This window comes from Lutra lutra, chromosome 13 (assembly GCF_902655055.1).
Source record: "Lutra lutra chromosome 13, mLutLut1.2, whole genome shotgun sequence".
NCBI classification, from domain to species: domain Eukaryota; kingdom Metazoa; phylum Chordata; class Mammalia; order Carnivora; family Mustelidae; genus Lutra; species Lutra lutra.
The window spans coordinates 74,835,409-74,855,800 of NC_062290.1; the positions used below are offsets into that span (position 1 = coordinate 74,835,409).

Sequence of the window (20,392 nt, forward strand, 5' to 3'; positions counted from 1 at the left end):
AGTCCCTCCTTTTCTTTGATTGTGAGACCATGACCTTTGCCTGGAGCAGATCTTCCTGCCCTTCCAGGTGAAACCCTACCAATACTTCCAGGCCCATCTAGACTGGGGAATGGTCTGGGTGCCTCTTCTGTGGCGTGCTGCACTCTGTCTTCCTTTGTCATTTCTGCTGTCCCACAACAGGCTCCTCTCCACTGTGACCTCCTTCAGAGCAGGTCTCCTCTTTCTCACCTTCCCTCCATACTCCGGTGCTTTACAGAGTGCGTACGCACAAACACGTATGGAACTGACCTGAATTTGTAAGGGACTCACAGCAGAGGGGCGGGAGGAAGGGCTTCCGAGCCAGGACTGCAGGATTTAACAGTATCTATTTAAAAGGCTAAGAGATTAGAAAAGACACCACTGGAAACAAAGACCTCTTTACCTAGGTCATAAACATCACGCACTAGGTAGAGGTTTCAATAGTATAAAAAGTATACAATCCCAATGGTTTATCTCCTCGGCATCAGAAGATAGATATAGAACCATGTGTTGCATAGAAGAGACACTGTCAAAATAATTCAAGAAAGTGAGGGCCACTGTAGAAGGCCCAAGGAAGCGCTGGAGGGACCTGAGGCAGGACAGGAGCCGGAGGCCCCTGGGGACCTCCTCAGCCCCAGGGAGTAAGGACACCTTTGCTGTGATGTGACTCTTACAATGGCAATGGCTGTCACCTCACCCAAATGCAGAAAATCAGTTCAAATTCTCAAGAGAAAGAATGTAAATGGCACGGCCAAGTCTAGAATTCTCCACTCCTGCTTTAATTAGTTTGGGTTAACCTCGGGCTGTGCAGTTGGTGCAAATATCTAGGGAAGGAAGGAAAGAAACTCTTTGAAAAGGGAGATGAACTTCAATTAAATATTGACCCAAACTGGAATTTTAAGTTTAAATTTTATCCTACCACTGGAGATGATGGGGACTCAAGGCTAATATGAGGTCAATTACAAATAGTTATATAAAGTACTATATCTGTGACATAGTATAAAATATAATTTCAACCCTTTTAAAGGTCAAAAAATGTAGATTTTAGCTAATTTTAGCTAAGTTTTAGAACAAAGAAATCTATGAGTTTATATATCTGTGAGATAGATAGAGAGCTATAAGGAAAATTGAATTCCTTACCCAGGTTTTTCAGACTTTGTTTTGAATTAGAGATTCTAATTCTCTAGGACTGGGGTAAGGTAGGAGGGACTGCATACTTAAATAAGCACTCCAGGTTCTGTGTCATATTGAGAAACTTGCTTAACCTAACTCCTTAAAGTAATTAAAAAGGGGCTCAATTTGTATATGTTTTTTTTTTAAGATTTTATTTATTTATTTGACAGACAAAGATCACAAGTAGGTAGAGAGGCAGGCAAAGAGAGAGAGAGAGAGAGAGAGAGAGAAGCAGGCTCCCCGCTGAGCAGAGAGCCTGATGCGGGGCTCGATCCCAGGACCCTGAGACCACGACCTGGGCTGAAGGCAGAGGCTTTAACCCACTGAGCCACCCAGGTGCCCCAAATCTGTTTTTAATTAGAACAAAAATGGACAATAAAATGTGGGCACACCATACGCGTACTAACACTAAATAATAAGAGGACGTACAAATTTTTAAATCACATTTCTTATCATTGTTTTTAATCACATTTAGTCACATAATTTATAGTAGCATAGGTTTATAAAAGATGTTTAAGACTGGTTGGTAACTTACTCTTAGATTTTCTTTGAAAATGGAGAATAAAGGAGTTAGTCATGAGTTAAAGAATATTTAAGAATGACAAGTTGACTATAAACACAAAAGGTACACTGATAGCAATTCTATAAACAGCAAATATGAATGTAAATCATTTAAGCCTACTGGTTCACATTTTTAAAAGCACCCTCATTTCTTTAAAGTTAAGTACTATTCATGAAAGTCTACAGCGGACAATGATATATTCAATCCACCTAGTTGGGGGGTGGGGGGTGAATTTATGTGACCATCCAATTCAGAGTCTGATTTGGGTTCAAAAATCAAACTGTGTTCCAAAACAGTCACAAGTAGCATCATCAGTTCCTTAGATAATACAGCTTCCAAAACTCTCATCCTCCTGGTGACCCTCCTTTTCTGCTTCGACATACACATGCCTTTCTTTTAAAGAAGCAAAAAAGTATAGAAGTTCACCAAAATTCTGAAAGTCACAGTTCGTATAGCACTAAATGATAGTAGCTTTGGCATCTAATATTATAGTCACTTTTGACAAATCTTTTCTTCATTCTGGGTCAAGGCGAGGTAAGACAGGAAGAATGAGGTTCCCAAAGGCAGAGTCTTGAGTTATGAAGTATCCAGATGAGTGTGCGTGTGCGTGCTAGGGAAGAGTTACCAAAAAAAAAAAAAAAGAAAAGAAAAAAAGAAAAGAAAAGAAAAGAAAAAAAAAGGCAGTTAAACTATTAGAAATCACAATTTTCTAACCAAGGCATTAAAACTACTTGTCCTTTCTGACTGTTTAAGACCAAATTTATTTTAAAAATCAGTTCTGCCGCTGCTAATTTTGTTTAAATACACAGGAGATGGACAGTAATAAAGAATTTCTATTAACAAGCTGCACCAGGCACTCATTTATCAGACCACTCTGTCCCCCGTGATTCTCTAAAGTCAATAATGAGTTAAAGACATGAATTACTTTGTTCCTTGGAGTGGGGAAAACTTGCAACGAAGATCTCCCAAATTTGCCTTTGATCAACAAAGTAGGAGCTTGAGAAAGAGAGGAGGGTGGGCAAGGGAGCTGATTACTGGTGATTAAGATCCCAACATTTTGTAGAGAATGTTGAAATGTAAGTAACAGAAGACCACCAGGACCTCCTTCTGTCGCTAGAGAAAGAAAAACTGTTTTTAGGTTGCTTTATGTGAGAAGATCTTTTGTCTCTTCCAATTCTGAGGCTCTAAGGTTTAAAAGCATAGGTAATGATGGCTTGTTCAAGCTCTCTGGGAACGTTAGTCAAACTATCCAAGATCACTGTAATACTAAAATTGTTTATTCCTATGAAGAACAGTATTTTTTTTAAACTGATAGATGATCACATTCCTATGGTAAGAGTTAGGCTTTAAGCACTTCCTGAGTAACAGGTATGCTGACCATTAACAAGAGAATCCAAACAACAATAAACCGGTAAGATTATCCAGGGGTGTGGGACACCTGGGTGGCTCAGTTGGTTGGACGACTGCCTTCGGCTCAGGTCATGATCCCGGAATCCCGGGATCGAGTCCCACATCAGGCTCCCAGCTCCATGGGGAGTCTGCTTCTCCCTCTGACCTTCTCCTAGCTCATGCTCTCTCTCACTGTCTCTCTCTCAAATAAATAAATAAAATCTTTAAAAAAAAAAAAAAAAAGATTATCCAGGGGTGTAACAGCATGACAAATTTGAAAAAAAAAATATGTATGTACTATTAAACTATCCAGTTCAGCTTTAAGATCATTCTGTCCATCCAAATATCCTAACTGTAGGCAAGCACCCCTTGCCAGGTACAGCACCGAATCAATCATGACCATGTCAGAACCATAAAAGATACTTTCATAACTGCTGTATTGGTCCTTCAAATCCTTTGGGCATGACTGATCATCAGAAAAACCACTGCAGTGATGTGTGGAACGTTTTTATTGATGTCGCCCCGCCGAAATACAAAATAGGAATTGTGCTGGCTTCCAAGACCCAGGAATTCCCAATGAGACATGAATGTCAGTCACCCTTTGCTCACCTGCAGAGCTGCCTTTTGCTGGGCGGCGATATGCTGCTGCTCGGCGTGGTCCCGGAAGTCCTTATTAAGAGAGGGTCTCGAGAGTGCGATGCTAAAATGGGAATCTTAGTTATCTGCCGTTTAAGTACTTCCTACTTCTGAATCACATTTTTCATTATACGTTCTTTATAGCGATTAAAAAAAAAAAAGGCCTTCCGGAATAAGTCTTTTTTTTTTCCCTTCTCCCACTGTTTATATTAATTTATATGAAGAAAGCCCATTATTTACTGGAGCTTCAAATTACCTCTATTTTTGGTTATTCTTTGGGATGATCTAAGGTCCCCTACTTTCAAACTGCTTTGAGGTACTCCATTCTGTCACAGGTTACATTTATGATGAAGAGGGAAGCACTGTGAAGCAGAAGGTACAGCATGCGAACAAGCCCAGGCCGAAGACCTTGGTGTGTCTGAAGAAATGAACGGCTCCACAGGACTGGAGGTCAGGGTTGAAAAGGGGTGAAGTGGGTTGGCAGAAAATGACACAGGAGAGAAAGGCAGGTGCCAGGGTATCAAAAGGCTTGTGAAATAAATTAAGAAATGTAGACCTTATCCTCACAGTGAAGAGAGGCTACCAGAGAGTTTAATATAGAGGAGTGACATGATCACAAGTACCACACAACGACTCCGAAAGACCACTGCTAAGCAGACTGTGCTGGTCACCTCCTCAACAGCTATTGGTCTCCCTATCTCCTTGCTAATGGAATCCAAACTTCCTTCAGTTACTGGTGGTCCCATGCTTCAGGGCTGGCCAGGCTCATCCCTCAGGGAATGAACTCTGACAGGTTTAAGACAATGCCATTCTCCTTGTTGGTTTCTGGTTTAGGCAAGGGAAAGAGATACACAATTCTGGGCAACTAGACTTGATGGGCAGTCTGCAGGAAAGCTTCTGAGACTCTTAAAAAGGAATGTAGGACAGGCATCTTTCTGGCTTTGGCCTCTATAGGTGGCTCAGCATAACGTGAAGCTGAGACTATGGCAGTCATATCTGGACCATTAGGTAGCTACTGGCCCACAGAGAAAGGCAGAAAGGAAGGCTGGGGAGAGGCTGGAGCACGGCTCATACTGTCAGCCACTGCACTAAGCCGATCTGGAACCCCCAGCTCTTCACGCTCCTGCGAAACATACATCCTCATGTGTACGCTGACTTTCTTGGTTTCTGTTACTTCCAGATTAAAACATTCTGACACAAGTGATAAATATATTCAGGAGGATTGAAGATGACGGGAAACTCAGGGAGGAAGCAGCCATCGCCAAGGAGGCAAGAAATGAGAGGGGCCAGGACGAGGGTGGCATCAGTAGCCATGAAGAAAAACAGGCAGATCTGAGACATGTTTCAAACTATTCACGTAAGAGAATGGCAACTGCTTGGAGATGGACACGAAAGGGAATAATAAATGAAGTCCACACTTCTGACGCTGAGAACTAGTAGATCAGTGCCACTCTCCAAGACAAGAAACCCAAGAACAATAAGTGGTTAGGGAGAGCACAGGAAGGGAAGAGGAGTTCAGCCTGGGACACACGAAGTTTGGAATGCCTAAGGGACATCGGGGTGGAGCTACCCAAGAGGCAGTTTGGGAGTCGGGAGAAAAGACTAGACAAAAGTTATCAGCACATAAATAACAGGGTGTGCAAGTGGAGGCACCTGCCCAGTTAAAAGCTCTGCGGAGACAGGAAACTGGCTGTAGGACCAAACTCAGGGGCATGGACATTCATGAGACAGGCAGTGGAGACATGTTTGCAAAAGAAACCAAGACCATGTGACACTGAGCCAGTGGAAGCTGAGGAAATGAAGTATTTTAAGAAGGACGGAGTGACCAGTGGTGTCAACGCTAAGATGTCTAAAAAGAGAAGGCCCTCATTCTACCAGATTTAGGTACCATGAGCTTGCAAGTGACTGAGGCGGGCACCTATTCTTAGGAAGGGAGAGAGGGGCTCTCAAGTCAGAATGGAGTATGCTGTGGAGTCAGTAAGTGAGAAAGTAAAGATAAGGACAGACAGCACTTCCAGGAGGTCTGGCTGAAAAAGAGGGGCAAGGCAAGGGCAGTGGCTAAATGCGATGGAAGAAGGCAGAAACTGAACTCAAATAAAGATGAAGCCACCTATATTTTACCTGCTTTGCAGACTGCTTAAAAAGTGGGATGCTGACAATTTCAGCAACAAACAAAAACCATACAAAACCTTTTCTTTTTTAAAAAGTACTCTGGGGACCATAAGTATTCCAGTTAGAAATGAAATAGTTACGATCTAACCAATTTGTCTAATTTTTTCAAATCTAAGAAACAAGCGTAACATGTAAATTGCAGTGTTACAGAGACAAACATGTGCCAACCAACTTGAAGTATTTTGTCCAAGATCTTTTTGATATCACTGAATATAAAAAACACATTCTTCTTCAATACCTCGCCCCAGGATGATTAGTTGACGATTGGTTTTGCATTAGTAATTTTCTCTTCTCTTTGTCCAGTTCTGCCAAGATTGCAACTCTGTTTTTGTTTTGAAAACCTAAAAAAGGGTGGGGGAGGAGAGAGAGATAAAAACATTTTAGAGCTATTTTTATAAACCCAGGCTGTCTAAAAACCCAGCAAGCAAATTCTATTCTCTAACAAGATAATGAACCCACTCGTGAGTAGTTCCCCTAGATGGTTACACCGTTTTCCTACTGCTTCCCAGCGACTTTACCAGCACAGAACTGTAACCACCAAGGTTTTCAGGAGGAAAACAGCAACAGACATGCTCAGATCCAAACAATATTTCTTTTTCTCAATTGCTTTCATTCAGAAATGACACAGTCTTTCAAGGAACAAGTCAAAGAAGTGCAACTGACTATACAGGAGTTCTGAGAAAGAAATGGAGCGTAACAGATGGGACACAAAAATGTGTATTCTTTATCAAGTACTTAATACTGGGCTTGATTTTGATCTTCAAATTTCATAAGGTCTAGAGCAGAGGATGCAAAGTCCTGGCCCAGGAGCACCCCCAACTAGGTTTTAAAATCTGAATTAGGGGCACCTGGGTGGCTCAGCTGGTTAAGCATCCTCTCGACTGGAGCTCAGGTCATGATCTCAGGGTCATGAGATGGAGCCCAACATGTCTGGCATCACGCTCAGTGGGGAGTTTGCTTGAGATTCTCTCCCTCCGCCCCCCGCCATGTGCTCTCTCTAACATTAATTAACTAAATAAAATCTGAATTAAATGCCAACATGTAAACATTGAAAAAATGTCAATAAAATCCTCAGATTTCTTGCTTCTCTTGAAACATCTCAAGCACCAGCAACAAGGGATCTGGATACCCCCATGGTAAAAATTAACCAGAACAAAGAAATAATCATCACTATTTTATCACATTAAAAAGACACCGGGCACTCTCTACCTTATTACAGTCCTTATGAGATTTGTATATACGCCTGTGGGCATTCGAGTTTGATCCCTAATTTAAAAGAAAGCAAATGGAAAGATAAAAGGCTGGGAAATAAACCCAAAGTGAGTTCTCTGTAAAGTGAAGAATGCTTTCCAAGGGAAAGCAGCACTCTCCCATTTGTATATATGAAGATGCGTGTATATAAAGCAAGTTACACCACTAGGTGTATTCCTAACTATAGGACAAGACTTTTTTCCACTTCTCAGAAGAGGCTAATGTGTTCTTAGAAGATAATTATGTAGTTCCATCTTTGTAGGAATTTAGAGGTACTGTAGATTTGAAATCTGATAGTGTCTAAATTATGTGATGAGCAAAATACATAACCACACTCAAAAGTACTGATGTGCTATTTACAGAAATAAGCATTTCTCTCAAGATTAATTTGTTCGCAAATAATATTTTAGGGTCACTATCAGTAAAAAAAAAATGTATATACATAGAAATTGTATGTACAAATCATTAAAAAGACTACATGAAGATAATCTGATCAATAATGTTCAGACGAATACAAGCACAACTGAGCTTTTCAATGCGTTGAAGCTTTCCTATGTTGTTGTTGTTTTTTTAATGTCTATCCTCTGTGAAAAGGAACTTTGTAGGGAAAGAACTAGTTGCATGTTTTAGTGCAAGAAAAAAAAAAGGAAAAGAAAAGAAAACAAATGTGCCTGGAACATCTTGTCAGAAAGCATGGAGGGGTTTTTTTTGTTGTTTTTTAAATATCCAGGGTAGTGCTGAAAGAACGAAGAAGTCAGGCACCTGAGTGGCTCAGTCGGTTAAGCGTCTGCCTTCAGCTCAGGTCCATGATCTCAGGGTCCTGGGATTAAGTCCGATATTGGGCTCCCTGTTTAGTGGGGAGTCTGTTTTTCCCTCTCCCTCTGCCATTTCCCCCATTCATGCCCTCTCCCTCCCTATCAATAAATAAATAAAATGCTTAAAAAAAAAAAAGAATAAAGAAGTGAATCTGAGGTTAGCCAGGCTGTCACAACTGGAACATTAAAAAGAGAATAATAATTATAGCTCAATGGAACAAATGGAGTCAATGATAAGCCATGACTCCATAATAAGATACAAAAGGGAAAGTTAAAACATAAAAATATAGTTGTGGGACACCTGGGTGGCTCAGTTGGTTAAGCAGCTGCCTTCGGCTCAGGTCATGATCCCAGCGTCCTGGGATCGAGTCCCACATTGGGCTCCTTGCTCATCAGGGAGCCTGCTTCTCCCTCTGCCTCTGCCTGCCATTCTGTCTGCCTGTGCTCGCTCGCTCTCCTCTCTCTCTGACAAATAAATAAAATCTTTAAAAAAAAAAAATAGTTGTAAAGAAGTTGATGAAAATAATAATGATTATCATTAATAATTAGGTCAGCTGTAATAATTACAATTAATAATTAGGTTAGTGTTAACATTTAGGGATTTATTTCTCCTATTAAGTGTATGTCTGTTTATAAAGTACAGCTGTATACTTTTTTGTTTGGGTACACGGAGGAAGGGGTAGATACAGGAAACTGGGGCCAAGCCAAACACTTCCAGAAAAGGCAGGTGTGGGACCAAGAATGAGAGAGGTGGATTCAGCACAGGTTCTCACACACGTGCGCTCACACACACACAAGCACACACACACCATTTAAAAGGAGCCCCAGTGGTGATGAGCAGCCATGTCACACAAAGACCAAGCAGAGACTGTGAGTTCTAACTGGATGAGTTAGTGAAATTCCCAAAGAGAGCGAACTGTAAGACCTAATGCTCCCTGACCTCTTGGGAGATGAAATGCATTAAATCTTGGCAGTAAAGCTACCAGAAAAGGGCAATTCATAATGAAAACAGAACACAGTAGTATTTCATTTAGGGGCTAACTCCAGGTTGTGAGAAACTAAAAATCTATGAGGTAGGCATGAGCTAAAAGAAATCCCATTAACTCAGCAGGTCAAGTTTAATGATAGAAGGGACCCAATGCACACCAGCACAGCTTTTAAATCATCTTTAAAGGCATAGCCAAATCTTGTGTTTTGGCTGAGAATCAAACTTATCAAAAAACACTAAATCTTGACTTACCTGAAATTTTGTTTTGTTTTGGTAGTGGTAAGATTACTGTAACCCTAGGAAGGTATAGAAAGATTACTATAATGCTGGGAAAGTACAAAAATAAGAATCTGGGAAGATTATTATAACCCCAGAAGACATAAAAAACAAGTACAGAAAGAGTAAATTAATTAAGCCTATGGATTAATAATTTTAAATAGATTTAAGTGTACTAATTTTGCAATCATTACAAAGTATTACATAATCATTAATTATAATTCTAATTTAAACTGTTACAGAGAATTTATCAAAATAAGCTTATAATCAATTCTAAATGTTTAAAAATTTTTATTTTAGAAGTCACTTTATTAGATGAGTATAGGCTTAATATACCAGTAATTAAATTATGAGCAGTGATGAGTATTTTTCTCCATGCATGAGATTCCCTTGGACTTTAAAGAACTCACTGAAGTATTTAAACAAGGGGTCACTGGAGTGGACTAGCCCATAGCCTTGCCTCCCTGGTAAAGATGGGATGACGCCTGTCTCTGTATCTCACTTATTGCCCATACTCCCACCCAGAAACCCAAGTTTTATCCTTATAACCCCTCCCCCTTACTACCCACATCTACCCAATCACCGAGTCATATGAATTTCATGTCCTGAATGTCTCAAAAATAACCTCCCTTCTCAACTCCTTTTCCTCAGTCTAACCACACAAAATTATCTTTTGCATAATATTCCAGACCTTAAACGTATATCTACAGACAGCTGAGAGCCACAAAAACTACTTTACAGAGAAAGGGTATGGGCAGGTCTTCTGGGCGCTTATTTTCTGATCTTGTCTAATGCTCCTGAAATCTATGCTTCCCTCTTGATTTTTTAAAAAATACATTATTATTTTATATGTCTGTTTTGCACAAAATGTTTACGTTATAAAAGTATCTAAAAGTCAACAGATAGCACTTAGGAAATAATAATAGCTTTCGAATTTGAAACTTAAGGCACAAACTAGATAATCTATCCGGTTATACGAAGCGTAATATTCTACAGTAAGATTCTCCCACTTTCAGGGTTTATACAAACGAACTCTAACTAGGACATCAATACATAACATTTAATTTTTTTTATTACACTCACTACACAAGTTTTTTTTTTAAATCTCTCTTGCCATAATTTAACATTTGACTTTTACATTCTTTTACATATATCATAGCTACACATCTTTTACGTTCTCAGAAGCATGAGGGTGTTAAAGATATATCTCACGTACAGTACTTAATATTCCTTTATAGTTAACCTTTTTCCTAATAAGATTATCTTAGAATAAAGCAGCACACTCTAAAATACTTCTACTTTTAGAATTGTAATCCTATCTCCATTCACAATCATATATATTTTCGTTTCTTCATCCATTCATAGAAACATATAACTCCCACACATTTTTTTTTTGTCACTAAAAAGATTCCTGAGGAACTGGCATCACATCAAATTGCATTTAAAACCTAACAGCTGAAAATCACTTTACATGAATAGCTCTACCACACTTAAATAAGCACTAACTGGAATTCTTTTTATTGGAAAAAAATCTAAAGCTAAAGAATGAAAATTGTTCTAAAATATTATTCAAATCCTTTCAAGTGGTTATCCTACAGGCTATATATTTGTCACAACTATATATTAATTCAACGTGTCATACTTAAGATACCTGTTTAGTATTAAAGAAAAGTCACTGTGACACTATTAGTTTAACATGTTTTAAGTTATTTACTGAATCAACATATATTTATTGTGCATTCATCATATACAGGCACTAGATAGGTTCTAAGGATACACATGATGAGCCAAAGTTGGACATGATTCTAGCTCTCCTGGTTCTCAAACAGTCCACTGAGGATAGAGATGATCAAATAATTACTGCAATGAATGTATACTTAGAGTCTAAGATGAGTGGTCTGGAAGAAAGAAAGAAAATTCTATAAGCACTTATAACAATCCACTACTGTGGGAATCAACGTTGAATAAATCTGACCTAGGAGTAGGGGGAGCAGTGAAGGCTTCCAGAGAAAGTAATGCCTGAACTGAAATCACAAGGACAAATAAATAAGTTCGTTGGGGCAGGGAAATAACACTTTCCCCTATCACAAGAGCACTGTAGCTACAGTGTTGAGAACAGGCTAGACAAGAGGAAACAGGAGACTATGATAGTAGAACAACCTAGAGACGACAAAAGTTGTTACCCACCAGGGAAATGGAAAGATAGGAACAGATCCAAGAGCTATTCAGGAAGTTAAATCAACAGACTTGGACAAGAGTAAATATGAAGTTAAGGGTGGTGAAGAAGGGGTCGTGGATGGCTCCTAGATTTTTGGCTCATATAGTTAAATGGTGAATTATTTCTACTTCTCTATTGCTGCTGTAACAAACTACTACAAACTTACTAGTCTCTTAAAACAACACAAATCTATTATCTTAACAATTCTGTAGTTCAGTGGTCTTGCTTGGCTAAAATCAAGGGGCTGCATTTCCTTCTGGAGCTTCTGGTGAAGAATCTGTTTCCTTGCCTTTCCCAGTTTCTAGAAGCTGCCTGAGTTCCCTGGATCGTGGTACCCTTTCTCTGCCTTCAAACCAGCAACACTGTATCTCTCTGACCATAGCTAGGGAGAAAATTTGCTGCTTTTCAGGCCTCCTGTGATTAAAATGGGCCCACCTGGATAATCCAGGATAATCTTCCCATCTCAAGGCCCTTCACCTTAGTCACATGTGTTACATTCTTTCTGCCAGAGAAGGTATAACATAGTCATGGGGATTATGAGGTGAGCATCTTTGGTGGGGGGGGGGGATCATTTTGCCTACCACACTCCCCAACAATGTATGTAATGTGTTCAGTGGTTAAAGCTCAAACCTCATTCAGGGGAGACTGTCTGATGTCTGTCTTAGCAGAATAAAAGCATATAACATTACTAAGTTAATGTGAGTTGAATAGTACCAATTAATTAATCTTTCTGGTATCTTGTTAATGGCAAACACTTCTTGTATCTGGAGAGACTGAAAAATTATTCAACTTGGGGCCCCTGGGTAGCTCAATGGGTTAAAAGCCTCTGCCTTTAGCTCAGGTCATGATCTCAGGGTCCTGGGACTAAGCTCCATGTTGGGCTCCCTGCTCAGCAGGGAGTCTGCTTCTCCCTCTGCCCCTCTGCTCATGCTCTCTCACATAAATAAATTAATAAATAAAATCTTGAAAAAAAATTATTTAACTCTTAGCTACTTTTTGGAATTTACTGAAAATACATATCAAAGGAAAGGAATGAACCCTAATGTCTGGTCAGGTGGCCTCCCTGTTTTCAAGTTCTCTCAGTCCTCAAGGACTTAGTCCTTGTGCAAGCTGCTGCCACTTCCTCTACCCATTTAAGGTTTCCCTTCTGCAGGACCGGCTAAATAAGATGTTACCTTCTGCTCGAACCGACCTTTCCTTATCACTCATTTTTCTTTTCCTCTTACAGATAAACTCCCAGGTCCATTTCATTGCAAGGATTTTCTGCTTAATAACAGATGCAGAAGAAATATAAAGATTAAGAAGTCTTTTGCCTCTATTCTGGAGCTCCCAATTTTTCTCTTAGATGCTATAATTAAAATGTTTTCTTAAGTTTATATATTTATTTGACAGAGAGAGAGACAGCAAGAGAGGGAACATAAGCAGGGGGAATGGGCTAGGGAGAAGCAGGCTTCCCGCAGAGCACGGAGCCCGATACAGGGGTCGATCCCAGAACCCTGGGGTCATGACCTGAGCCGAAGGCAGATGTTTAATGACTGAGCCACCCAGGCGCCCCATAATTATAATGTTCTAATCCCTCAGCTAAAGTGCAGTATGAAAAAGCAATGAACAGGGTACTGGGGCAGAGAATCAATCTGACTTCTCATATCAGTACTACCAGTTACTACTTCATATTGGGAAATTATCTCAGGAGTCAGGACCAGTGGAGAAAACAGTAACAACTTGGAAGCGTGATTACATGAGGTACAGAAAATCAAAGTAAAATATCTAGCATACAGTGTGCCATGCGGTAAGTGCTTAATAAATACTAGCCATCACTATCACTGTTAGTTAGTTAACATCACTAGACTCTTCTCAGCCCCATGGTGCCAACTCACTTTCAGTGAATAGTTTTTCATTACAAAGAATACAGCTGATGAGCATGCAACTTTCTAGGGTTACACTCATATAGACCGGCCTCCCAGGCCAGTCTCAGTGGGCCCAGGGATCTCAAGCTCTCTCCCAACGATATACAAGATCCGAAGGTGCTTTACAACATACTCTGCCTCAACTCAGTTTCATTCCTAATTCAGCCTGGGGCCTACAGATCATTCCTAGCACACCAGAAAAATACTGCACTCTGCCTCCACAGCTAAAAATGAAACAAAAGGAAATCTAGCTTTAAAAATCTACTGCAGTTAAAGCCTCTGCCTTCGGCTCGGGTCGTGATCCCAGGGTCCTGGGATGGAGCCCCGCATAGGGTTCTCTGCTCAGCAGGGAGCCTGCTTCCCTTCCTCTCTCTCTGCCTGCCTCTCTGCCTCCTTGTGATCTCTGTCTGTCAAATAAATAAATAAAATCTTTAAAAAAAAATCTACTGCAAATTGCATCATCTTTGCAATCTTTAAAAAAAGGACAAATATAAGAATTTTAAATTATTTTTATGCATCGGCATTAATTTTAATTTACATTTAATTTACATCTTAATTGAGAAGTAGCATACCTTGCTTTTCTTTTGCACCATAGATGGCCTGGGGTAAGACTTAGTATTTGGGCCTGAGGCCAAGCAAGACACCTCCAAGAGCTATGCCATCCCACTCCCACACAGTACCCTGAAATCACACCTAAGAGCATCCAGAATGGCCCAAGTCAAAAGTTCCAACCACCTGACCTTCAGGACTTAGAGTTATTCCTGCAAACATTTTAAGATCACTAGAAAATAAAAGAATCAAAGAAAATAATTCACATTTCTTACTCAGTATTTCACTAGGTTTCTGTGTCTGAAATCAGGTGCCACCACACGATCATAAGACCTTGATATTTACAAGTAATGAAAGATTCTTTACATAGTACATTGGCCAAATTCCATTTTGAGAATCTGCCTCTACATATTAAAACTCTCAAAATGTTACTTATCAATCAGGTCGTTATTAAGAACCAACCAGATGTTCCATACTACGATGGATGGTAAGGAGGAGACTTCAGTAACTGTGCCAAGAGCTTATGAAATTTAGCAGTTCTGATTGCTACCACAGTATGACAGACTGTTAGATCTGCTAGTGGGGCTCAGTGAACACAATGGGATTCGGTCTCCTACACCAGGGACCTTAACAAACTGCAGTGTACAAATCAGGATTTCTTTTTTAAGTCATGGTCCTTTCAGCTATTGTTGTAAGATAATTATGGCACCTGGCATTCAATCTCTGTATTAAGTAGTTCCTATACATATGAAGAGTACAGAAATAATTTAATATAGAAAGCAAAATGCGACAGAGACAAACAAATTAGAATTTAAAATTTTTCACTGGGACTCTATAGAGCATGATACGGTCTCCCTCTGCTGGTGCCTAATAGCAGCTCAGGACACCAAAAAAAAAAAAAAAAAAAAAAACACTGAGAAAAGAACAACAGAAGCCAAAGGCTAATCTCGATTCACTTCTATTTAGATTGGAGGATGTTTCACAGCAGATATATTTATGGACCAATCAAAGACAACCCTAAAAAAGATTGCGTTTGATTGCAAATGCTAAAAAACAAAACAAAACAAAACAAAAAAACCCAGCAAATTGTAAATCTCAATTATTGTGCTATTAAAACAGATAGATAATTTAAAATTTATTTTCATCTGGACGGCATTGTGTGATTTTTTTTCTTTAAATTAAATAATACATACCTTTTAATGAAACCATTTTAGTTCGTGATGATTTGAAACCGTGAGTTAACCCTTATTTTCCACTGACAGTGTTTTGTTTTGTTTTTTTTTAAAGGTTTTATTTATTTATTTGACAGAGATCACAAGTAGGCAGAGAGGCAGGCAGAGAGAGAGAGAGGTGGAGGCAGGCTCCCCGCGGGGCAGAGAGCCCGACGTGGGGCTCGATCCCAGGACCCTGGTATCATGATCCGAACTGATGGCAGAGGCTTAACCCACTGAGCCACCCAGGCGCCCCGCATTGTGTGATTTTTAGCAGCATATTTTCACTCTAAAATAGACGTCTCTTTGTTTTCATTTTGGTTCAAATTAAATTATTTTTCATCTGATAACTTCACAAAAAGAATGGGTCAAAGATCAGAAGCGAATGTTGACCTGTGATTAATCCACAGAGCACACAAATCACACAGGGTTATTGGAAAGAACAGAATGGTATTAGCTAGTTACAACGATCACCATAGCTCGCTTTTCATAATACTATACTTCTATAAAGCTCATGAACCTTTAGTGTGCCCTAAATGTAACTAATATACTAAAATAGATTTACATATAATGAAACAGCAGACTTCCAACTTCCAGTAGTAGCAGAGTAGTTTGGTTAGAAAAACCCTGTCACAGTATAATTATAAGTTTTGGACAAAAGATGAGAAATTCATCTTATGAATTAAGATAACTAGAAAATAGTAAAGACTAGATAACTAGAAGATAACTAGATAAGATAACTAGAAAGCAGTAGAGACTGACCAAAATCAGGGAGAAACCTCAATTCCTGAGTTTGGGAATTTGTGACATTTTGTTCGATCCACAAACAGTTCGGATAGCCTCACCTTACTGGCTCTGAGTTGTCAGAGGACAGTTCAGGGCTGGCAGAGAACCCAAAAGGGAAAGGCAGAAGGAGTAAAGTCCAAAGCGTGCCTATACAATCTACCCAGCATTTCTGTTTCCTGCTAAAACTACACATGGAGACCCCAGGGGGATCCAGCAATAAAGCAGCAACCGGAAGCTGAAAAGACTGAGCAGAGATTTCAGCTAGAGCCCAACAAGGAAGACAAGAGTTTGTAATGTGAGTCGAGGCTTGCATTTGCTAGAACAAAAACCACATTTCAGAGCAATACAAAAGAATCCAGAGTTTCTACAATATATTAGTAATATCCACTATCCAGTAACCAAACACTAAGTATAGCAAGAAAAAGGTGACCCACACTAAAAAATAAATAAATAAATAAATAAATAAATAAATAAATAAAATGCAGTCAACAGAAAACAGCTCCAAGGAGTGCCTGGGTGGCTCAGTGGGTTAAAGCCTCTGCCTTCGGCTCGGGTCATGATCCCAGGGTCCTGGGGTGGAGCTGGCATCGGGCTCTCTGCTCAGCAGGAAGCCTGCTTCCTCCTCTCTCTCTGCCTGCCTCTCTGCCTGCTTGTGATCTCTCTGTCAAATAAATAAATAAAATCTTTAAAAAAAAAAAATATGGGTCAAACGAGTTTAGAATTGATAGGGAAAGGAAATAGAGGTTTGCTTCAAGTTTTGAAACAGGACGTAACTTACCAAGTGGGATTTAATACTTTCTGGAGATTAAATTTTACTTTTTAAAACGTATTTTTTTAATTTAATTTTTTCAGTGTCCCATAAAACTTATTTTTAAATAAAAACTTCTCTAGGATGTTTCTGACCTGATATGCTTTAGAGAGCTTCTAAACAGAGGTTATGTGTATCAAAGTTTCTAGAGCAAATGAAGATAAAGTCATGAATATTGCCTGGTGACAATATAATCTCTTTATTTTATTTTTTTAAACATGTTATTTATTTATTTCACAGACAGAGATCACAAGTAGGCAGAGAGAGAGAGGAAGGGAAGCAGTCTCCCCGCTGAGCAGAGAGCCCGAACTTGGGACTTGATCCCAAGACCCCGGGATCACAACCTGAGGCGAAAGCAGAGGCTTCAACCCACTGAGCCACCCAGGCACCCAATATAACCTCTTTAAAAGTGGTTCTGATTTCAAGTAGAAGAGAACACAGATGTCAGAGGAGGACCTAAGATTTACAATGTGAATAATCTTTTTATTTTATTTTATTATTTTTAATATTTTATTTATCTGTCAGAGAGTGAGGGAGAGAGAGAGGGTGTTACATGAGTAGGGGGAGGGGCAGAGGGAGAAGCAGGCTCAGAGCTGAACAAAGAGCCTGGAGTGGGATTCCATCCCAGGACCCCGGGATCATGACCTGAGCTGAAAGCAGATGCTTAACCAACTGAGCCACCTGGGGGGGCCTTTTTTTTTTTCTTTAAGAATTTTACTTATTTATCTGAGAGAGAAAGAGAGTAGATCGAGAGAGAGAGACAGCACAAGCAGGGGGAAGGGGCAGAAGGAGAGGGAGAAGCAGACTCCCCGCTGAGCAGGGAGCCTGATGTGGGGTTCAACCCTAGGAACCCTGCAATCATCACCTGAGTTGAAGGCAGATGCTTAACCATCTGAGCCACTGAGGCGCCCCAGGTGTGAATAATTTCAATTTTTTATTAACATATAATGTATTATTTGCCCCAGGGGTACACGTCTGTGAATCGTCAGGCTTACACACTTCGCAGCACTCACCATAGCACATATCCTCCAGTGTGAATAATTTTAACACAAGTTAAAAAATAGGATTAATAGCTATTAAGAATGTTATATATCTGATATAATGTTGAACTTACTTCAAATACAGGGTTTTTACTTTGCTATTAATTTTTTATTCTGACTACAGTAACTGCCCTATCCTAACTTTCTATTAAAACATGTTTATTAAATGGGGGAAAAGTTCCTGGTAATAACAAGTTCCAGCATGCATTACCTTGTCCGGAAGGGTTTGCTGCCATATCTTCCTATTTTGTTTCAGCTATGCTCAGTGGCAACTGGTCAGCACTTTACAGTCCCCTGTAGAAAAATATGTGTACACATATATTAAATATACCATACTTTAGTAACAAACTAAAAGTTGTCAGGAACAGCTAGCTTCCCTACAATGAAACGTTTTCAGTTTTTTTTAATCTCTTCAGAAATATGCATCTGAAAAGTGTACAGACTTAAATCACAAATTTAAATTCTGCAAGCCCCACAAGTATTTAATTAGAACATTAAGGTTCAATGTTTACTCTTGCAGATGTTGATACCAACATTTAGCATTGCTGTCTTTAATATTACAATGTATTACGTAACATTGTATTTACCAAACACCACCAATGTATCAACCAACTGACAGCATCAATACAACCAGTGCTAGACAGGAAAACAAACAAACAAACAAACAAACAAAACATCCCTCTATGGTCCTTCTTTATTCACTTAAAAAATATATCCAGCAACTACTATGTATACCGAAAGCTAAAAAGGAAAATGCGCCTAGAATTCAAGTACATACTCGGCACCATACACTGTGTAAGATGCTTGAAATCCTTTTACTTATCACCACTTTATAGATGGGAAGATCCGTGCCCAAAGCCACAAAGCTAGTAAGAATACTTTGGGCTGTTAGTTTCCCAACTTTGTGGGTTTTGTATCAGGCCTTGGGGAGATCGCAAATGAGGAAGACCCTACCTCTCAAGGGACACAGAGTTCCAGCGGGAAAATAAACTCTCATTCAAACAATCCTACTGAAGAGTTTAACAAACGCGCTCTTTAAAAGGCGCAAACAGTGCTCCGGAAGCAGAGAGGAACTGATTCTATTGGCGTGATGAGGGATGCCTTTAGGGGAATCCGGGAAAAGTACAAGGGCTGGAAAACAGATTTCGGTTTTGAACAAAATATCCTTAGGTGCTCCTGCAGAAGCACAGGGCGAGCCAAGCCGGTTGGGAGAAGAGGAAAGAGGGCCATCTAGTGAACGGAAACGTAAAGCAGGGATGTGACAGAGCTGCACCTGCTTCTCAAAGGGTCCTTGCAGGAGGGCGTGGAGCGCAGGTTGGGCGGGGGCTGCGGCCGACAGCATCCCGAGAAAGGGAAGTGAGGAAGGTGGGGAGGCGGCTACCCTATGGCAACAAAGCAGCAGCAGATCAGCGCCGGAACCACACACTTCCCTCCCCCGCCGCCGTCAGGCGCTCCTACTTACCAGGGCCAAGAGAGCACCCAGGACCCTCCTCGCCGTCCGATCGCTCTCTCAAAGGGGGCGCGACCACTTAGAGACCTGCAAACAGAGCCCAACGTGCGGCTCTACAACCTTCCCGCCCCCGCTGCGCTTCCGCCTCCTGCCTGACGTACAGCGAGGGAGCGGAAGTTCCACCTCCCGCATGCGTCCAGCGGCAGCTGCCCGCAGCGATCCGTGTTTTAACTGCAGCCCCGTGCAGAAGGCCACTTCCTTTCCGAAGAGTGGCAGCCGAAGAGGCGCATGGGAGATGCAGGCTGCGCTGTTGGGGGCGGAGCCCGGGTGGGGCGGGCCCAGGCGGGGCGGGCCCAGGCGGGGCGCGGAGATGCTTGCCGCTGACTAGGCGGGCAGGGGCGGGGTCGACACTAGCCGGGTCCCTAGCACCGCGAATTATCCTTTTTTCAAGGCCATTATGGTTCAGAGAAAAGTCTCCAGCCCGGCGGGGCCTGAGACGATAGGAATGAATGCACTTCCCCTGGGATGAGGAGAGGGCCAAACTTCACAGGCTGGGCAGGCTTTCGAGATTGAACAACTATCTGGGGTTGTGCGCCACACACATCTTCAAATCCCAGGGATTTGTTTTGTTGTTGTTTTTTTAATAGTTCGTGTAATTATACATAAGAAAAGCACAAAACGTGCAGAAATGTTTGCTACTGTGCGATAATGTATTCAAGAAATGGCTGTGTCACATCTCAGAACACGAAGACCCTTCTAGTGGGTTCACTGATGCGTGATTGCCGTGCAATGGATCGACTTATTTACATTGAAAGGTAACGGTGTACTGATGTGCGTCACCTGTTCTGTGGTCGGTAACCCCGGTTACGCACATTTTCTAGAATTTGAACATATGTTCTTAATAATCGGTATTTGCTCAGTGGTAAATGTTTGTAAATGCACAATTTTGTTGTGCACAGATCTAGGACTGAAGTCATAACACTACCAAGCATTTATTGAGTGGCTTCTGCACGCTAGGTTCTTGTGCATCAGCTCCGGTCCTGTCATTTCCTGATTTATGTATGATGTATAGTCACATGTTCACCTATGAAGCTCAGAAATGTTGAGTTACTTTAGGTCAAGTGGCAAGCTGAGTTTCAAAGG

At 40.6% G+C, this 20,392-nt stretch overlaps 1 protein-coding gene across 4 annotated transcripts; it reads right to left on the bottom strand.

Moving 5' to 3' along the window:
- Nucleotides 1–1,467: 1,467 nt before the first annotated feature.
- On the bottom strand, nucleotides 1,468–19,435 carry INIP (INTS3 and NABP interacting protein). 4 transcript variants are annotated; one of them, XM_047700554.1, is made up of 7 exons: nucleotides 19,262–19,420; nucleotides 19,073–19,181; nucleotides 18,011–18,093; nucleotides 9,257–9,300; nucleotides 6,189–6,291; nucleotides 3,752–3,842; nucleotides 1,468–2,363 (listed from the first exon to the last, which is right to left on the bottom strand). In XM_047700554.1, exons 5-7 carry the CDS (start codon nucleotides 6,224–6,226, stop codon nucleotides 2,268–2,270), a joined length of 225 nt encoding a protein of 74 aa, XP_047556510.1. In that variant the 5' UTR covers nucleotides 6,227–6,291; nucleotides 9,257–9,300; nucleotides 18,011–18,093; nucleotides 19,073–19,181; nucleotides 19,262–19,420; the 3' UTR covers nucleotides 1,468–2,267. The 4 variants fall into 4 exon arrangements, with proteins under 4 accessions (XP_047556510.1, XP_047556511.1, XP_047556509.1 ...); XM_047700555.1 differs by lacking the exon at nucleotides 19,073–19,181; XM_047700553.1 differs by lacking the exon at nucleotides 9,257–9,300 and having other exon boundaries at nucleotides 1,469–2,363; nucleotides 19,262–19,419.
- Nucleotides 19,436–20,392: the final 957 nt, after the last annotated feature.